An 18,602-nucleotide genomic window follows, 5' to 3' on the forward strand; every position below is an offset into this window, starting at 1 on the left:
CACACACAAACCTCCTTTGAAGTAGTCATTATCTTTTACAGCGGTGGAGTGGAGTTGGTGCAAGACATTTTCAGGTTAAATTCTACTGAAGAAAAATAGAATAGACTTGCATGAGGAAAAATGTAAAAGCCCTGACGAGCCTGCTCTCAGCTTTGTGACTTCAGGTTTGAGCCTCGTCTGCAGGAGACAGTGATGACCGGTCTCTGCCAGCAAGGACCGGTCTGATCTGCTCTCACAGGAGCTCCAAACACCTGCTTACATAAACTGTCGCTCCTCCTTTAGGACATGCACCGTATCATTGACATATTAATCTATTTCTTGATAGTTTAATATGGTTATGCATCATTAAACATGCATCACTGTGCATTTAGTATGTATTTATATTCAGGAGTGCTTAAAAGCCTCTACCTCCCTACATTTCCCTGTCATAAATGCCAGAAAAATATGTCCTCTTAAGAAGAGCTACAATCCCTCTCATCTCATCCATATGACCTCCAAAAAGGGAATAACCTGGTTCTGGTTTGACTTTTTCTGGCTCGCGTAGGACAGTCAAGTGCATTTGGGAGTCAGAATAGTCATATTCATTGAAGGTGCTGTAACTGTTACGTTGTTCATTCTGTACACATGACATCGATTGCTTCTGTCCATCGGGGGAGAGGGATCCTCCTCTGTTGCTCTCATGAAGGCTTCTTCCTTTTTTCCCTGTAAAAAGTTTTTTTTCTATTTTATGGGGAGTTTTTCCTGCTCTGATGTGAGGTCCCGGGACAGGGATGTTGTATGTGTACAGATTGTAAAGCCCTCCGAGGCAAATTTGTGACTATACAAAATTAACTGAAATGAATTGAATTAAATCAATTAAAATGTGATTAAATACGGCAACTATGTTTAAGTATCTCTGTTGATTGTTTAGCTCTGTGGAGTCTGCCACACAGTTCTCGCATCCTTTTTGTAAAAGATCTCAAAATCAAAGAGCTCCTACACGAGAAGACACCTGACAGTCTTCAAGCATACGCTTTTAATGTTCTGCAGCCAGGATGATGCATGCCCTACGTATTTTGAGGTAAAGCAGTGATCTTTTCTGGAAAGAAATCATCCGTTTTATTCACGTCCAAACACTACGCAATTTTGGCAGGTCCTCCACAGATGTTATCACTTAAAAAGGAAAGTCTATCCTATGTAACATTGTAAAGAATTAGAATATTTTGCCAGATTATCTTGTCAGCAAAATGATCATTATGAATAACAATCTTATCATTTAATTTATTGGCTGTGAAAAATAAATGATTTGGAGAAAGACGGTACTTCATCACCCAGAACTTAATCACCCAGAAATGCGTAAGTCAAGAGAACACCATGTTACTTTGGATGTCTCCATCTATGACTTCATTTGTTGTTGTATTCATTCAACCTTGAAATGTTATTCATTTTTTTTAATCTGTGTTTCCTGTTTACTTGTTCTTCATAAAGCGTTAAAATGACTAAGAGACATTTATCTGCATGAGCAACAGATGAGCTCATTAACCAAGTGTGTCTCAGTGTCTGTCTATGCTGGAGCAGAATCCAAAATGCACCGAACACTTAAAGAGCAATACAGTCAGCCCGTCAATGCCAGTATGCACGAGAGCGTGCACCCGACCTTAGAAGACACAGAGTAACCCTGTGGCAAGGAGCAGGCGGAGAACAGGGACAGATTATTGCTTGGCAAACACCAGAACTTGATTTCTCAACTTCAATGTGGGGCCCGTTCAGGCCGGGGGAAAGTGAGAACAGGAATTTGTTCTTACTCTCTGTTGGTTAAGCAGCTGTTTCTCTGGAGGTCCGGACTGAGCAACAGAGAGAGGAAGAAGAAAAGCGAGAAAGTGAGTGAGGCAGACAGAAAAGAAGTGGAGTGGCTGTAACAGGAGGCTTGTTTAGTTCTGAATCAGATTGCTTTATAGCCACGCAGGGGGTGAGTGGTTCCAGGCAGCAGACAATGGCCAACAGGATCAATATTGACATTCTCCTTAGTGATAGCTGAGTTGGCTGGGTGAGGTCAGGGACTGGACCTTTGTATTAGCCAGCCAGCATTAGTGGTCACGGCTGGGGGACACTTACTGTAACCTTGGCCTTTCAGCATAATGGAGGGTCTGAGCGTGCCCAGGAGAGGTCCCTCCCCTTTATGGGCCTGATTACCGTAAGAGAGCTCAGTCCTCCAGTGGCCCGATTCGAACACAGATCATTACTTTGTCAAAACAGCTACCAGACCACGTTGGCACACGCGAACGCCAGCTTGTGTGGCAAACAGCGTTTCGAAGTGCCAGTTGTTGAGCGCAGCAGCCGTGGGAGATGAGGCGAGCCGAACACAAGAAAAAGTAAGCGGAGCACTTTTGGACAAGTGACCATTTATTAGTTCTTATTCCAACAGCACTTACAATTCGACAGATTCAATGGCAAACACACACAAACACTGGGTACAATCTCTCAAGATGTATGGCAAGAGGTGCTACCGCAAAATAATAAAACACTCCAGCAAATTCCATGTCGTTGCTTTGCTGAAACAACAACTCAATTGTTGTTTACCTAAAGTGGTCAATTAATCCAAGGCAAACTCATAAAAGAGGAAAGGATGTGGGTTGTCCAGGTAGTCTGATCCAACTGGCTGAGAGTCAGGGCTACTAGGGATGCCACAATATCCCCCTCCCCAGCATGGTCGAGGAAGAGGAGCGTAGCAGAGGGACAAGCAGGAGGAAGTACAGCAGAGGACACTGACGAGAAGGAATGGAAACTCCTGGGGAAAGACGAGACAAAGAAAGAAGAGGTGCAGAGGTACTGTTGTCAAAGAGGAGGGGGAAAAGGAGGAGAAGGTGGAACAGGAAGGGTGGGAGTAGGCAGAAGAGGAGGTCATCTGAGGTGATGGTGATTCTGTACGGTGGGCTGGTTTCATGAAAGATGGAGCCGGGCCACTCTCCTCCTCCTGCGTTTCTGTTCTGGCTTGAGTTACTGGACCGAAGCCACACACACACACACACGCACGCACACACACACACACACACAAACGCACACACACACACACGCACGCCTCCCACACACATGCTCATTCTTCTTTACTACACACTTGTGACTCTTTCTTACAGAAATAGAAGTGACATCACAATAGTGGCGTAAATCAATGCACGTTGCTCCCAATGAAACACCCACGCCAAACCATATGAGCAGAGTTCACGGTCAGGGGGCGGTCTCACAGTCCGAACCACTCCGTGACCCCTCCCCTCCTGGGGTCCAGTTTCTGCCTCTGCTTCTCGTCCTCCATGAACTTCTCCTGCATCTCCTCCATGGAGCCCTCCGTGGAATCCTGCTCCTTTTCTGGAAAGATGTCTGGGAAGGTGAACGTCTGGCCCTGGGCCTGGGATGCAAAGAAAAAAAGATAAACAAATTAGCATTTTCTTTCAGAATAATAAGATGAATTTGTTGTTTATTTCATATTTAAGATCATTTCACAAACCATTTTTTGTGAAACAAAGATTATTATTTTTTTTTTTTCCTTTTCCTATTTCCTTTTCTTTGCAGAAGAGAAGTGAGATACATATTTGGAATTCAGGACACTGTTTTTCACTTGATATCCCTATTTCCAGTTATACAAATACTGTCTTTCTCTCTGGCATTCAATTTCTCCAACTCTCCCCCACATCTAATCTCTCATCTCTCTCCATTTCTCTGGTCTTGATTTATTCAGGGAGAAAGGATGGTATCCATTATTTATTCCATACCAACCCATCTCCGGCCATGGCTAATGCATCACTGGCCCAACCGTAGTCTGTGTCAGGCCGCCGTAGAGTACAGTACACACACATGCAAGCCTGCACGCCCACGCACAAAACACGAACAGGTCAGTGGGTGCAGGCATGCACACATATACATAGCCTATCCCTCTCAGCCTCTCCCATGGACACCTGGCAACAATAATTCACTGTTATCAGTCTCAACTGGAGCCAAATCATTGCTGTCCTTAAATGACTTTTGATGATGAAACTGCACTTGCATGTGTCATTTATATCACTCTGTTTGGATTTTAATCCTCGCTAACGTTCCCAAAGTTATTAATAAATAGTAACGTTGTAGTTTACACCAAACAACAAGTTCCACTTCATAATGACAAATAGTCAAATGTCATGATGTGACTCATAAACTTCTGATTAATTCAAAAGGGCCTACCCCCGTGAAATGAATTGCTTCCATGAACACAATTGTCAATCAACTATTCTGTTTAAATATGCGAAATATTTTGTTTAGGGGCAGTGTGTAGGCGTTAAGGAATGGTCTGGCTCTGATGTGAATGTTACTTTGTCTGTCTCCAACCCCCAAGATACCAAGAAAAACATGCATATAATTCCCAAAGGAGGGGACAACATGAAGCTCACTCAGCCAAAGATACAGAATGGAGCTGGCCTCGTCTACTCCAAAACGTGCTCCACTGAGACAACCAACAGCGGAAGTCTGAGGGATCATTATTGGATGTTTAGACCTGCACATTTATAAATGCGTGTGTTCAAGTGCATATTTGCATGTGTTTTGTTACGACCAGGAAAGAACATGTATAACATCTTTATAAGTCAAAATCACAGACGAGGTAAATAAGGACTGGATGCTTGCTGGTTATGAGATGCTCCATACTTCAAACATGACTGATATGCCAGCACCAAATTTGTTTAAGGTAATGATCCTAGTTCCCCCGATTCTCTTCTCAGATTTTTACTCACTTTTAAACTCTAACTTAAAATCACTCTTTAGTTGTATGTCCCAATGCATCCAACTAGTGTAGTTTGCTGCAGGTAGAGGACACTGATAACAGCAGAGCTGATAGCACACAATATGCTTCTGATAACATGAAGTGAAGCGTTAAATGGGGAGAAAATCTAAATAAGCATAAAAATAAATAAATAAATAAGCACTTAAAACGGCAAAATGGTCATGCTGCAAAGGGTATTTTTAATTCCAACTTACTTCTAGATTTTGAACAATCATGGTGAACCTGTCCATTTGAGACAATACTAAATAAAACCAAAAAATGTATTCACTTTTTTGTTTATTTATAAAATATATTTGTTGAGAGGCTGCAATCCACCTTCCACCACATTTCTGAGATATTTACTAATCCTAATTTGAGGTTTTCAGTGAAAAAACAATACACCCTAGTGAGAGAGACTGGCTGGGTCTTAACCAGAGGTCACGGCATTAAGATATTAAATACAACCCGGTCTTTATGTGTGTGAACTACAATCAAGCCTGAAATGTCCAATTTGGCAATACTGGCATGACCAAGCATCCAACTATATCCAACCATCCAAAACACAACTATTATGAAAAATTACTATTTTGGTACGATACTTTACACATACTGTTTATGTTACTCTCTAAAACCTGGCCATTTGAGTCCAAACTCTCTGATACGAGCTTTGAGGAGCAGCTGAAGCCAAACATGCACAACCTTCAATCAAAAGAAAAAACACTGTTCTTGTGTTCCCGTCTTGCGGCAACGCCTGTATTGCAAACTACAGGAGAGTTTCTAGTGAGCGCAGTAATGCAGGAGGAGAGACAAGAGTGCAGAGCCAGTGAGGAGGAGAGGACTTAGTCAGGCACAGGCAGAGCGCTGCCAAACACCAGAGAAGCACCTGGAAACCGACCGCCCCGCCAAGGCCCTTTGTGTCTCTCTGCACTCGCACACACTGCCATCGAGGAACACATAATCCAGAACACAAACACTGGACCAGGCCAAGGGAAGTTTGCCGCAGGAGTACAAGGTGGAGTGGGGAGAGAGAGGCGGCAGGGAGAAAGATGGAGGCGGTGGAGGAAAGGATCTACCACAGCACTATAAACAGCAGACCTGGCAACGGGGGGGAAACGACGAACCAGTGAGCCAACAAGACTTCACCCAATTTGAACCAAACGTTGTCGCATGACAGTTCCCAGTTATACAGCGTAGCGCTGGACACCTTGTGTATACACATGGCGAAAATTAATATTGGCCTCAGTGAGCGCCGATTCACAAAAACAACAAAGCCCTGAGATTGAAATCAACAAAGCGCCGAGACTCGTTAAACAAGTCTTATTGTTGGCAGCAGGCCGCACCCTGTGTGTGTGTGTGTGTGTGTGTGTGTGTGTGTGTGTGTGTGTGTGTGTGTGTGTGTGTGTGTGTGTGTGTGTGTGTGTGTGTGTGTGTGTGTCAAGGGTCTGCTGGACACATTTCCGCAGTAAGAGAAAGTGCTGGCAGAGGGCATTCTTATTTTAGTTTGAAATATATACATCGCACCAAAGCAGAGGCAAAGCCAATGTCCCCTCGGTCTCCGTGTGCTCCAAGCCAAAACACTCTTTCCTGTGCGTCCTCTCTCTATTTCAGTATGTGTGCGTGCGTGTGTGTGTGTGAGTGTGAGTGTGAGAGGGAGAGAGGGAGTGTATGTTTGTGTATGAGTGCATATTGAGTGATTTATGGAGAAGACCGAGGGCCTGGCCAAAAAGGACAAAAGTGGAGAAAAACAGTAAGGCCATCATCTTCACCATGCTCCCAATTGAATCAAGCCGCCGTCCAGGAATATTGAGACGAGGCCCCACACGGCTAGTGATGTAAACATACTTCTCTTACGCACATGAACAACCCATTACACCCACAGTTTCCCTCTCAATGGGAAAAGAAGGAGAAACACTGAGGAGGGGGGGGGGGGGGGGGCGCAAATGTTGTCATTGACTCACTACCAACCCGTCTCACTTTCCCCATCTGTGTGTATGTGTATGTTTCCTTATTAAGCTCTAATTGAATGTATAATGTATTGCTCTGTTCCAGGAAGTGTGTATTTAGGTTGTCGGTCTGGCCTGTGTCATTTGGGGACCACTGTCGGACTTTTAACCAGTTGATTGGGGACATCTGTCAAATCGGTGTCCCTGTATTGTTTTCACAGCAGCTGCATTCAGAAAATGGTTTGTGTCTTAATTGGTATGAATTGCTCGCTTATAAGTCTCTATGGCGCAAATGTAATTCAGTGCAATGTCCCTAAATCAAACTTGCTTTTGTGTACGTGTGTGTTCATGTGGACACAGGCGAGAGGTGGAAAGAGACTCACAAAGGACAACTGTATTCTATCTGATTGACCTTTGCTTCTGATCTGTAACAAAACAGCCGTTCTTTTCTGAAAAGAAGAAGAAGAAATAAATCAAAGAATGTTGAAAGAATGGACGAATGTTTCCAGTAACCTTGGAATGCATGTGAAATCAATACAAGGAAAATGTGAAGGGGGTGACTCTTTTATTATTCATAAGGTTAGATTTAAGTATGAAATATGAAAGCCGTAGTTGTTCTGGCTTGATGTGTTAAAATGTCTTTGATGAAAACAGGAAGGTTCACGGTGCTTTTCCGACCTGGAGCTGAATAGATCATTATTGCATGAGGACACAAAAGGCTGATTCAACCTGCTGCTCCGAGAGTTAAAATATACGGGACATGACTGGACGGGACTGGATCAGGACCAGACATCGCCATGTGACAGATGAGATGCACATTAGCATTTAAATGACTCTGAATGGGCTGCACAGTAAGCACTATGAGTAAGAACTATGCTACAAATCGGAACATAGAAACAAAACAAAAAGAGGCTTTCAAAGATGATTATTCAACCCTATTGTAGTAGGTTTGGACTGAATATTCCAATATCCTCAAGACAGCCTCCATGGTATCAGATTTTATGTCCTCTGGAATGGAAAAAAGTTTGAAGCAACATTTTACTACTTAAGAGACTGTTTAACAGCCGTAAACCTACTCTTGAGGTCAAATGGTGACTTCTATTCAGATAATCTATTCAACCTAAAAATGTAATCCATCATAAAAAAAAACATTCTAACGACTCTTTTACAACCGGAGATCAGCCTTTCTCTTGTGCTCTCCGAAACCTTGAGCACCTCGAGTTATTGTTGAGCGTTATAAGATGGGACTGAGGGGTGGGGGCCAAGTACGCCAACTTCTTGGATGACCACACTTGACCGAGGAGTTCTCAATGTGGTCGCAGAGACCCAAAAGGCTTTAAGTGGTCTGAAAATATGAAACCGAGACATTCACACAGGCCTTGAGAGACTGTCAAACAAACTACATATCCCCTTTTATTGATGATGGACAATCCAGACGGCATCAGAAGATAGTGCCATTCACAAAGCAGTCAATAATAGTCAAACAGATGTTGGCGGGGGCCATGAGGGTGCGGCCAAATCTGGACCGCACACTGAAACGGAAAGGTGTTGACTACGCGGTGAGAAATCTCATGAGGCTGTGGCTCATGCAGCTGCGGTGGCGGTGCGGTGGGGTAAACCGTGGCGCACTGCTCAGAGACATCTTGAGTGTGTGTGTGTGTGTGTGTGTGTGGTGGTGAAAATGAGACCAAGAGGTGTTCACATTGTGGTGGAATCTATTAGGACCGCAACACAGGAGGCAAACCTTGCAGACTACAGAGGGACAGACCACACGATGAGGTTACCAGGATTAGAGCTGAGGGCAACCCCCTGCTGAGAGCGTGTGTGTGCGTGTTTCTGTGAGTGTGTATAAACTCGATTTAACTAGGGAAATGTTGACTGAAGCATGCATCATGCTCTTTTTCAGCAACTCATGCAGTCGTACACATCGACACCAGAAGCTGTGAGTTGCTCATTAAAAAAGCCACCATTTTCCTACTGTTGGCCAGCAACCAGCTCCACTTGACCAGTTGGGAGGAGGTTGTGCGCCTTGCTCACGCTCAAATCAACTAGAGGGTGGAGCATTTACTACACTCTTTCCAAACAGGCCTGAGCAGCCAGATCCCAGATTTTAAAAAGGTGTGATCACACCTTTGTGAGTCTGTTTTCTTTGGTCTTAACCACAGATGAAAATGTTGTGCATTTTTCTTTTCGGTTCATTTAAGTTCACACTGCCCAATTACAAGTGAACCGGGGCTTGTAAACGAAAGTCAGATGGACTCACAAGTAGCTTGTTTATAGGACAGAGTTTTGGCAACCTGTCATCCTGCAAGATTACAGATTTTGGCAGCCAATGAGCAGGGGTTTGGGGGGGCAAACTAATTTGATTCCAGTTCCTTTAGGTTTACCTAAGCATTTGGAACTTATCTGCACTTTTTTGGGGACATAATTTAGCATCTCTGGTCTTCATACCAGATAAGAAGGAAATAGCTGACTACAGTGATCAGTACAGGCTGTGGTTTGCCCTTGGTTCACTTTGTTATGCTAGCCTTTCCAAGCATGAGTAACTGCCGGCTATCCGATATCAACATCCGTCTCCTTGTACCCATAAAATCATGTGAAAAAATGCCCAAACAATGGACAACATGTTCATGATAATGTTTTTTTAGGTTGATTCTTGTAGTTAGTTCACATTGTATTCCCTGTTCTAACAAACTCTACCTCAGTTCACTTGGAAGTGGACCTACCAGGTTTGCTTTGAATTATACTGATGAGAATAACAAACCAACAGAGCTTTTCCCAAAGGCTAGGTATGTTTGGGGATGTGTGAAAGCTCAAACTCAGTGCAGTCTCATAAAGTGGTCTTGCGTTGTGTATACTAACAAACACAGAGTAATGACTCCATATCTGAAAGGCTAAAAGACAGAGACTTGCCGAGACTTACACTCAAGTATTAGGCCAAATCTGCCAGGTCAGATACCCACACCTACAGAGAATCCTGAGCTCATATTGTTGATCTCTACCGCTACAGTTTCTTAGCCTAATATTGCATAATCTCTGGTTGCGTTGGTTTCTATCTGGAATCACTGAGAATAAATAGTCTAAGCAAACTGGGAGAGGCAGGAAAGACGATGGAAGAGGGCAGAAGAGAAGAGATGATGACTAGTCTGATGACTGTAAACAGCTCCTTCTGCCAGGCCCCTGGGTGGGCCACACATTCACTCTCACTTTATCTCATTCACACACACACACACACACACACACACACACACACACACACACACACACACACACACACACACACACACACACACACACACACACACACACACACACACACACACACACACACAGCCTCTGTCCAGATCTACTGGTACAAGCCATTCCAGTAAAAAATAAAGTAAGAGATAACAATGGAGATAGAGTTCGGGGAGGAGAGGGTGAAGGGTTGAAGAAAGTCAATACCAAAAAAATAGATACAACTGGACTGTTGTTCCCTCGGGAAAGACAGGAAGGTGAGAATGATTGAATGGGAAGTTGAAAGAGGATACAACAACAAAAAAGTCTGGTGAAGAAGTCAGACTGAGATCACATGAGAGCCAGAAAGGCATTTAGCAAAATAACAGCTGAAACAGAGAGAAAATCATCTCCCTCTGTAAAAGACCCATAAGTGGCAGAGAGAGTAGACCACTAACCAATAGCATCCTGCCGTGGGTTCGTTCAGGGTCATGACCCCGGTCCTCCCTCCAATTACAATGACATCTCCTCCACAGCTCGGCAACAGCCAAATAACTCGGTCAGCTTTGGCTTGCTGAAGTGTATGTCTCAGTGCGTCTCCATGTCATTCGCATTAACGGCCTTTGGTCCACATGAGGGAGACTGACAATATTTTGGACAATGTTTTTTTGTGTGTAAAGATCTATATGTGCACATGAGGAAATACATTGCTTGCCGAGTGCTTCTTGATTCAGCATTATGCATACAATTTATTAATCTGAATTCAGAGGTTTAATCCCAACACCCAGAGATGGTTATATAATCACTTACTCACCGCAGTTGGAAGGAGGTATATATTTCTAAAATATTACGTTTCTACCTAAAAGCCTGTTGAGCTAACATTTGCCAAGAACGTTAGCACTCATTAACTAGCATTTGCACTGCATTCACATGCTTTTGATATTTAATGATTGTAACAGTGAAAGACATAGTATTGTTCCTTAATTTCATTGTCTTCATTGGTGGTTCACATTCACACTGATCTCTACTTTAACTTCTATCTTTACAACATGTTTCCACTGCTGATACAATTGACATCCTACATAGACTTTTCTGTCTGCTTCTTTCTGAAATCACTTTCTCCGGTTTTCAAAACGGAGTGTAGGCGTGTAGTTAGTGACAGTGTGGGCTCCATGGTAGCTCTGACAGTTTGACCGAGCAGCAACAGGGGGGGCTTAGCTAAGGGTCAATTACACTGGATAACATGAATGCATTGTTTTCCTGTGAATTCCTCGTGCTTAGGAAAGCAATCTGAGTCCATCACTGAAATGGGGGTTCTTATTGGTACCCGGCAGTACCAATAAGAACTACTATCTAGAAAGGTTAATTACTGAATGTAAATACATTAAATGGATATTGCAGAAAAAAAATGCAGACCATTAATAGTATCAGAACTATAATCTGATTTAATAAAATTCTGAGGATTACAACGTTAAATGCCGTTCTCAATTACTGTTCTAAAAATGTAACAGCACACTTTTCTAAACCTTACACTATAATTACAATATTACAGCCTTACACATAGGGAAAGTTCCATGCAGTGAAGCAATAGTGCAATTTGTTTGTAAATTAAGTACTGCATTGGTTTGGTATTTAGTATTAGGGAATATCTTGTCCGAGTAGTGAGTTTTTAAATCAGATTTTATTAAAGATAGTGACAATTATGCGCTTGTTAATGTGTTGATACAATGAGAAAAAATACTTAACTTCAGATGCAAAGAAACTCAAACTAATTGTGTGATACCTTTTGGGACAAAAAGCATGAGCAGGCAGGTGGGCGAATACCGGCTCTGGTGTCAACTGAAAATACTTTAGGATCTTTTGCAGGCACCCTCTGACATACTAGTGCAGGGAGTCTAGTGGTATACGTACATACTTCTGCCCAGAAACAAACAGAGTGTGTGTGTGTGTGTGTGTGTGTGTGTGTGTGTGTGTGTGTGTGTGTGTGTGTGTGTGTGTGTTTGTGTGTGTTTGTGTGTGTTTGTGTGTGTGTGTGTGTGTTTGTGTGTGTGGTAGTTTTCATGTCTGGGCATGTCTGCTCCCAGTCTGCTACTGGAGACATTGGACCCTTGTAACAGAGCTTTCAGGAAAAGATCATCACCATCTAAATACACACCCAGCCACCCACAAAGACGTTTACATCTATCTGGCCTTGAACTGGACACTGATGAGGATAACAACAACAAAAACAATAACAGCAAAAGCCAAGGATAACACGAACAAATCTGTCCAAATTAACAATAACACCGGGCGCTGAATCATAACGCCTTCTGTCTTAGACGCCAACACAACCTCTGTACCTTAAATCACACCTAAATCTCGCCTGTCTCAACCACCCACCCCCATTACACACACATAAACAGCTGTTCACTATCATTATCCCCTCCATCTATGTCACCCACTCCCAACCCCCCATGTACCCCATTTATTTCTCGCCAACGCATGTAAACAACCCTCACTTACCCTCCCCCCCACAATTTCAAGCATCTTCTTCACCTACCCCGCCCCCTCTCCTCCCCAGACCCAACTACCTATCTAGGCTACCACACACACACACACACACACACACATACACACACACACACACACACACACACACACACACACACACACACGCACACACGCACGCACACACGCGCTCAAACACGCGCACGCTTGACCCTACATGCACATGCAACATAAACATCCAGGCATTGCCCCTGCCCCCTTCCTGACTGAGGAATGCGGGAACCAGCTGGTGGAGAAAATAAAAAATGAAGAAGCATACCAAAACAGGAAATACATCAGCAGGGGCCTATCAGAGGCTTTATCAGGCCAGTGGCAGCTCTGCTCAGAACCTGGGTGGCGCCGCATGGTGATTGGCTGATCAAAGTGGCAGCTGTGTCATTACAGGAGGTCAGGGGTAATCAAGAAAGGTTACGAGCGTGTGTGTGTGTGTGTGTGTGTGTGTGTGTGTGTGTGTGTGTGTGTGTGTGTGTGTGTGTGTGTGTGTGTGTGTGTGTGTGTGTGTGCGCATGCTGGAATGCGTGTGTGTTGCCATGGCTATCTAAATAGAGGGGGAACCTGAAAGAAATGTGGGAGGAAATGAGGGTGATGATGAGAGAAGATGCTGCAGATAGATAAAGTAAGAATCAATTGAAAACAACAAAAGGAAGGATGGTGAAGGAGACAGACACGTACGCATCTCTGATCACAGTCATGTCAATAAAGCTTGTGTCATCTGAACTGAATCAAGCGTAAAGAGTCAAACGTGTGAGAAAGAAACAACAGAAAGCCTCAACTGAAGCAATTCAAAAAAGAGGTTTGCGTGTGAGATTCCAAACCAAATGGTTAAGACCCTGCTCTGCTCTCTATAATTCATGTTCTCTCTCCACTGAGCTCTTATGAAGCCTACACTCTCACACAGCCACATACAGGATTTTACTTCGGAGTGAATTTTTCAAATCAGGAGACACATAGGGAGATGGGGAAGGAAGGGGGGGGGGGCTTCAGCAAAGCTTGATTGCCAGGAAAAGCTTCTCCTTTTATTAGGCTCACCACCAGCATACATGCATGTGCACGCACACATATGTACACACACACTAATTAATGTATCAGCCCATTCCTTCCTTCCAAAGATTTATACGCCTAGAATGCTGACAGATATATTTAAGTGAAGGTTGGGCTGCATGACTCTTGATGAAAGGAGAATAATGGACTTTCTCATTGAGAACTCCTGCTACAATTTCTTCTCCCAATTCTACATGTAATAAAAATGTTGCAACTTTCCATGTTACACAAGCTCACTAGACTTAGTGATGCAAAAAATACGGCTCTAGTTTGTGCAGTTATAGAGCGGAGATTTTCTATTCGATCTTCTGTTTGATCTTCTGGCAAAGTTTACTTGATAGCTTCCTCACATTGTATTTTGTGATATTTCAGGTGATTGTATGAATATGTGGGGATTCACTGGGGAGCAGAACATTGTTTTCAATGTGCAGTCTATGCTTTTGACTCACTGTCTTTCTATCAATAAAAGTTAGAAAAAAGCATGACCCTTTATCAAGTATGAGCACAATTTTGTTAGATACATCTTTATGTAATTCAATGTTTGTTTGTTTTTACTACGATACTGCTGCAATGTCTCTCTTTTATATTAGATGCTTTTGTTTCTCCCCTCCCCTGTACAAGCTTTACCAACGTCCAGAGCGGTTCGTTAAAATGAACATGCCACATGTTATTTGGAGATGATAACTCAGGTTATCAATAGTTACATGATAATGGTTTTAAACTCAGTTTCAAATTTACTACGGACAAGCAGCCTTGCATACAGAAAAAACATTGTCATGTAAGAATTGCTAGTTGTGTGAAATGAAAAAGATAATTTCACATGATTAACTGACCAGCTCTATGTAAAAGAGAAAAGTGAGGCAGAGACAGAGGAGAATAAAAAGCACTGGGGGAATTGTGGTAAAAGTTAAAAATGTTAATTGCCGTGATAAGCAAGGGTGAGGCAGCACAGACAAGGGAAGGAAGCAGAGCGGCAGACAAGACACAGAATGCTGTGAGGAAAGCCTGTGTAAAGGAGGAAGAGGGAGCGCGGGAGCCATCATGATCCATACAGTTGAAAATAATCAAATTCCACACAGATAAGAAAGATTTTCCCTTTTGGTCCAGACCGCCTGATTCAGCACCTCCAGCTCCAGAGAGCCGGGGTTCGCTTAAAAGTGGAGAACACCAACGGGAGGATGAAGGGGATCCTGGGGGTTTTCACCCCCCTATCCTCGCCCCCACCCCCTCAGCCCCGCCAGATAGACAAACAGTCACAACCCTAGAGGGTCTATTGTTAAGCAACAAGGAGTCAATAACAGATAGGAGATGAGAGGAGGCTATAGAGAACGATGCTGTACAGCCAAACGTTGCCATCTAGTGTCAGTCAAACAGAGAGGAGAGCCAGACTTGGCCACAGCCTCCCTCTCATAGTCACTCTCAATACAGCTGTTTCTTTCTCTCTCCAGCTCTCCCCCCTTTTCAGCTGTGTCACAACTCCTCCATGTTTGCCACTCAGTCTCTCCCTCTGTTTGTTTGTTTCTCTCTTTCTCTCTCCCCCCGTCACTCCCCATTCTTTCTCTTTTCTTGAGTGATGCCTTCCCTGTGGATCGAGCGGGGGTGGAGAGAGAAACAGAAAGACACACGGGAAATGAGCAATTTGAATGAAGCTACCACTTATTCTATAACTGTTGGTCCAACCCCATATCTTGTTTTGTTCTGTGGTCGTCAGGTCGGGACGTTGCTTTGGGGCATAGAGCAATCTGACTGGTGCAACTGGTTTGCTGCATTGCTGTCAGTGGTCAGGGCTCCAGAGAGAAATCTTGACACCTTATTTACTATTTTTATGAAAGCTTGGCCACCAAGACACACAACTAATAATAAAGACCCACTAGTCTTCACAAGAACAGAAAATGCAACAACAACAAAATGAGGGTTTAAGTTAAGTTAAGTAAGTAAAAACAACTTCTTAAAATGTGTAAGAATACATGCATGTGACTTTCAGACGACAAAAAACTAAAACCACACAGATCAAAATATTTGAATGTTATCTAAATAAAATGTAAAGCATTTAAGATATGTGCAAGTGGATCTGGGGCTGTCCTCAAACGTGGAGGACTAGATCGTGACTACTATCGAAATAATGACGTCATTGGCTTATGTGTAAACTAAACAAGCTGCTCACTTCATGACAACTAAAGGTCGGCATCGTGACAAAACCTTGGACCATCTGTGTGCCTACTCTCCCTTCTGCTGCAAAGTTTTCACTCATCATTTACTTTCACTACTTTCGCCTTTTGTCCACAGATAAACTCTGTTGAATGGAGCGGAGCCTGAGTGGGATTTGTGCAACCACGCCCCACAAAAGGACAGACTAACGACGATGCTTACAGACTCCCAGCGAGGTGTATACAGGCTGTCAAACAACAGCTAACTGGCGTGGATATTTATGCTAAATGGTTGCGAGCATTCCACAGGTGCCTGGACGTGCCATGCAGTGCTCAACACACAAAGAACACAAACTGCTGCTCCTCCCCTCTGACCTCTTCAGAAAACAACTCCGGGAAAAATGTCTGAGATTCCTTTCTTTACACAGATACCATCACGGTCTTTCAGCAAATGATGGAGAAGCTTCACGTACAAGCTTATAAACCTCTTCTGCTCAATCATAAATCAGGAATATGTTCCAAATATCATTTTGCTCCCTGTAACGCAAGGGCGGTTTAACCACATACATGCTAACGCAATTTAAATAGATAAATAAGATCAAAGGGATTTTACAAAATCCTGCAAGCAATACAGGATTTTGTCAGATTTTACCAGCTGTAGACAATCTGCTGATTGGACATCGTTACTTTTACAGCATGCATTTTACATTTACAGCACAATGTGGCACTAATCTGGATCATTCAGAAAAGCTGAGACTGGTAGGCATCCCATTCATATATTCACAGCGTCACCCTCTGGGAGCTTTCAACATGCACTCTGAGCACTCAGCCCACTGAAGTGCTGCAGCTGGCACCAGAAAGCAAAGCTCACTTGCAAACTAGCTGCCACTCCAAAGACAGAAAATAACTCCTCCTCTGACCAAAACTCACCACAGCCTTTTCATTTGCATGCCAGGCAGAAAGTACTTTATCGTAAATGTTTGACTGATAGTAATGTTGCAGAACAACGACTGAAAACATCTAAAAATGACTATAATTTTAGAAGTGCATTGCTTTCTCTTTTATGAAAAGCACCAGATTGGGTTTCGAAGGTTTCAAATGGAAGCAAGGTTCAACTGGAAATGGTGGCACGTTGCACTTCAGCTGTGAGATGGGCCAAGTTAATTTAATGAGGGTAAACCACAGGGTCTGACATGCATTATGAACATGGTCAGCTGCAAAAAAAGCCTTTAGCAGGCACATGCAAGTCGACTTTGAAAGAGGATTTGTTGCAAAAGTGCGCAAATTATTATTAGGGATATGAATTGCTTTGCACATACTAGAATATTCCTAAAAACCTGAGGAAAATATCACACAAAGCAAAGTGAACCAGACAAGAAACGTAATTACACCTACTGTACATGAAGTAATGTCTACAACAGAGGTCAAAAAGTGCAATGCAGCATCAGCCCTTTATAGCATCAAATAGATGGAACAGTATGAGTTGACTGCGAAAATCGGAAACAAGTGTTACCCTGAGCGTAGCGGTTAGAGTTAGCCCTTTTTAGACTCCGCTTGTCCTAGCGGTGCATGAAAGCAGTCTGACTCTTTACACACCAGCCCCATTGATGTGCAGCCAGAACTGAAAGCAGTCTGATAGACTTTCATTTTGTACTGTTGTTTTTGTCACCCCACTACCTGCACCACCACCCTGTGCCTCCCTCCCTCGCCCCCCACCACACACACACACACACACACACACACACACACACACACACACACACACACACACACACACACACACCCTTAACCCCCTCCCACTGACCGCTTTGACCCGTCTCTGGACCTCCCTGTTCTGGCATGACTCCATCATACCCTTAGTCAACCCCCCCCGTGTGATCCCCTCACACACACACACACACACACACACACACACACACACACACACACACACACACACACACACACACACACACACACACACAGACACAGACACTATCTCTTCCCCCGTTACTGGGGTCCCCCGTAAGCCTGAGGAAAATGGCTGTCACGGAACCCCTCTTACGGGAGGCCTCCCTTCAACCACAAACAAAGAGTAAGGAATGAGAGAGGGAGAGTATTACTGCTGCAATATTAGCTGATGGAGGGAGCAGGGGAGAGAGGCGGAGGGGAGGATGAGGGTAGAATGGGGGGACCGCGGTGTGAGCATCGACCCACAGAACACTCTCCCACATGTGGAGTCAATTAGGAACAATCTTGTTTTCTACCCACCACTGCAAAAGAAAGGAGGGTTTTCTGGGGCTCTGTGTGTGTGTGTGTGTGTGTGTGTGTGTGTGTGTGTGTGTGTGTGTGTGCGTGTGTGTGTGTGAGTGCGTACACAAGAGAGAGAGAGAGAGAGAGAGAGAGAGAGAGAGAGAGAGAGTGAGGTAGGAAAGAGAGTTGAGCGAGAGAATGTTTTTTCCAAAAACCTGCCAGAGAAATAGGCCGGATATTCGGTTTTATATCAAGCCATTTTAAGCACAAAGAGAGCCTGCATCAGAGTATTTCTCCCCACTGTTCACCATCAAATGAGCATGACTTCAGAAAACCGCGACCTTCAGAAAACCACGACGTGATTGCGACTACAGAGCGAGTGGCACTCAAGGAAAAACACAGGTTCTCTGAGGATGTGCATGCATGAATGATGCACACGTCACAGATGTGTGTGTTTGTGAGTGTGAGTGTGTGTGTGCCGTTCTGCATCCTCATACCTATCATCGCCGTGTGCATATGGTGAGACAGAAGCATCACTCCTGACTCCGCTAGGAATTCCAGACGCACACAAAATCACAGGCCACTTCCTTGGTGTCAGACAAGAGGAAGTCTCCCCGTTAAAAGATTCATGGCTGCTTCAATTATGTATCCTCTTTCAAATGTCGTGTTTAGACAATTTTCATTATTCATCCATTTCAAGATTGATGGCCG

At 43.7% G+C, this 18,602-nt stretch overlaps 1 protein-coding gene across 1 annotated transcript in view; it reads right to left on the bottom strand.

The window, feature by feature from the left end:
• Positions 1-2,361: 2,361 nt before the first annotated feature.
• The window catches only part of mrpl23 (mitochondrial ribosomal protein L23), a 32,083-nt gene continuing 15,842 nt past the window's right edge, over positions 2,362-18,602 (bottom strand). Inside the window, exon 5 of the mRNA XM_079224270.1 lies at positions 2,362-3,382. Within this exon, the coding sequence (XP_079080396.1) occupies positions 3,218-3,382 (165 nt within the window). The 3' untranslated portion in view covers positions 2,362-3,217. The remainder of the gene's footprint in view (positions 3,383-18,602) is intronic.

This window comes from Taurulus bubalis (assembly GCF_910589615.1).
Source record: "Taurulus bubalis genome assembly, chromosome: 9".
Classification (NCBI taxonomy): Eukaryota; Metazoa; Chordata; class Actinopteri; order Perciformes; family Cottidae; genus Taurulus; species Taurulus bubalis.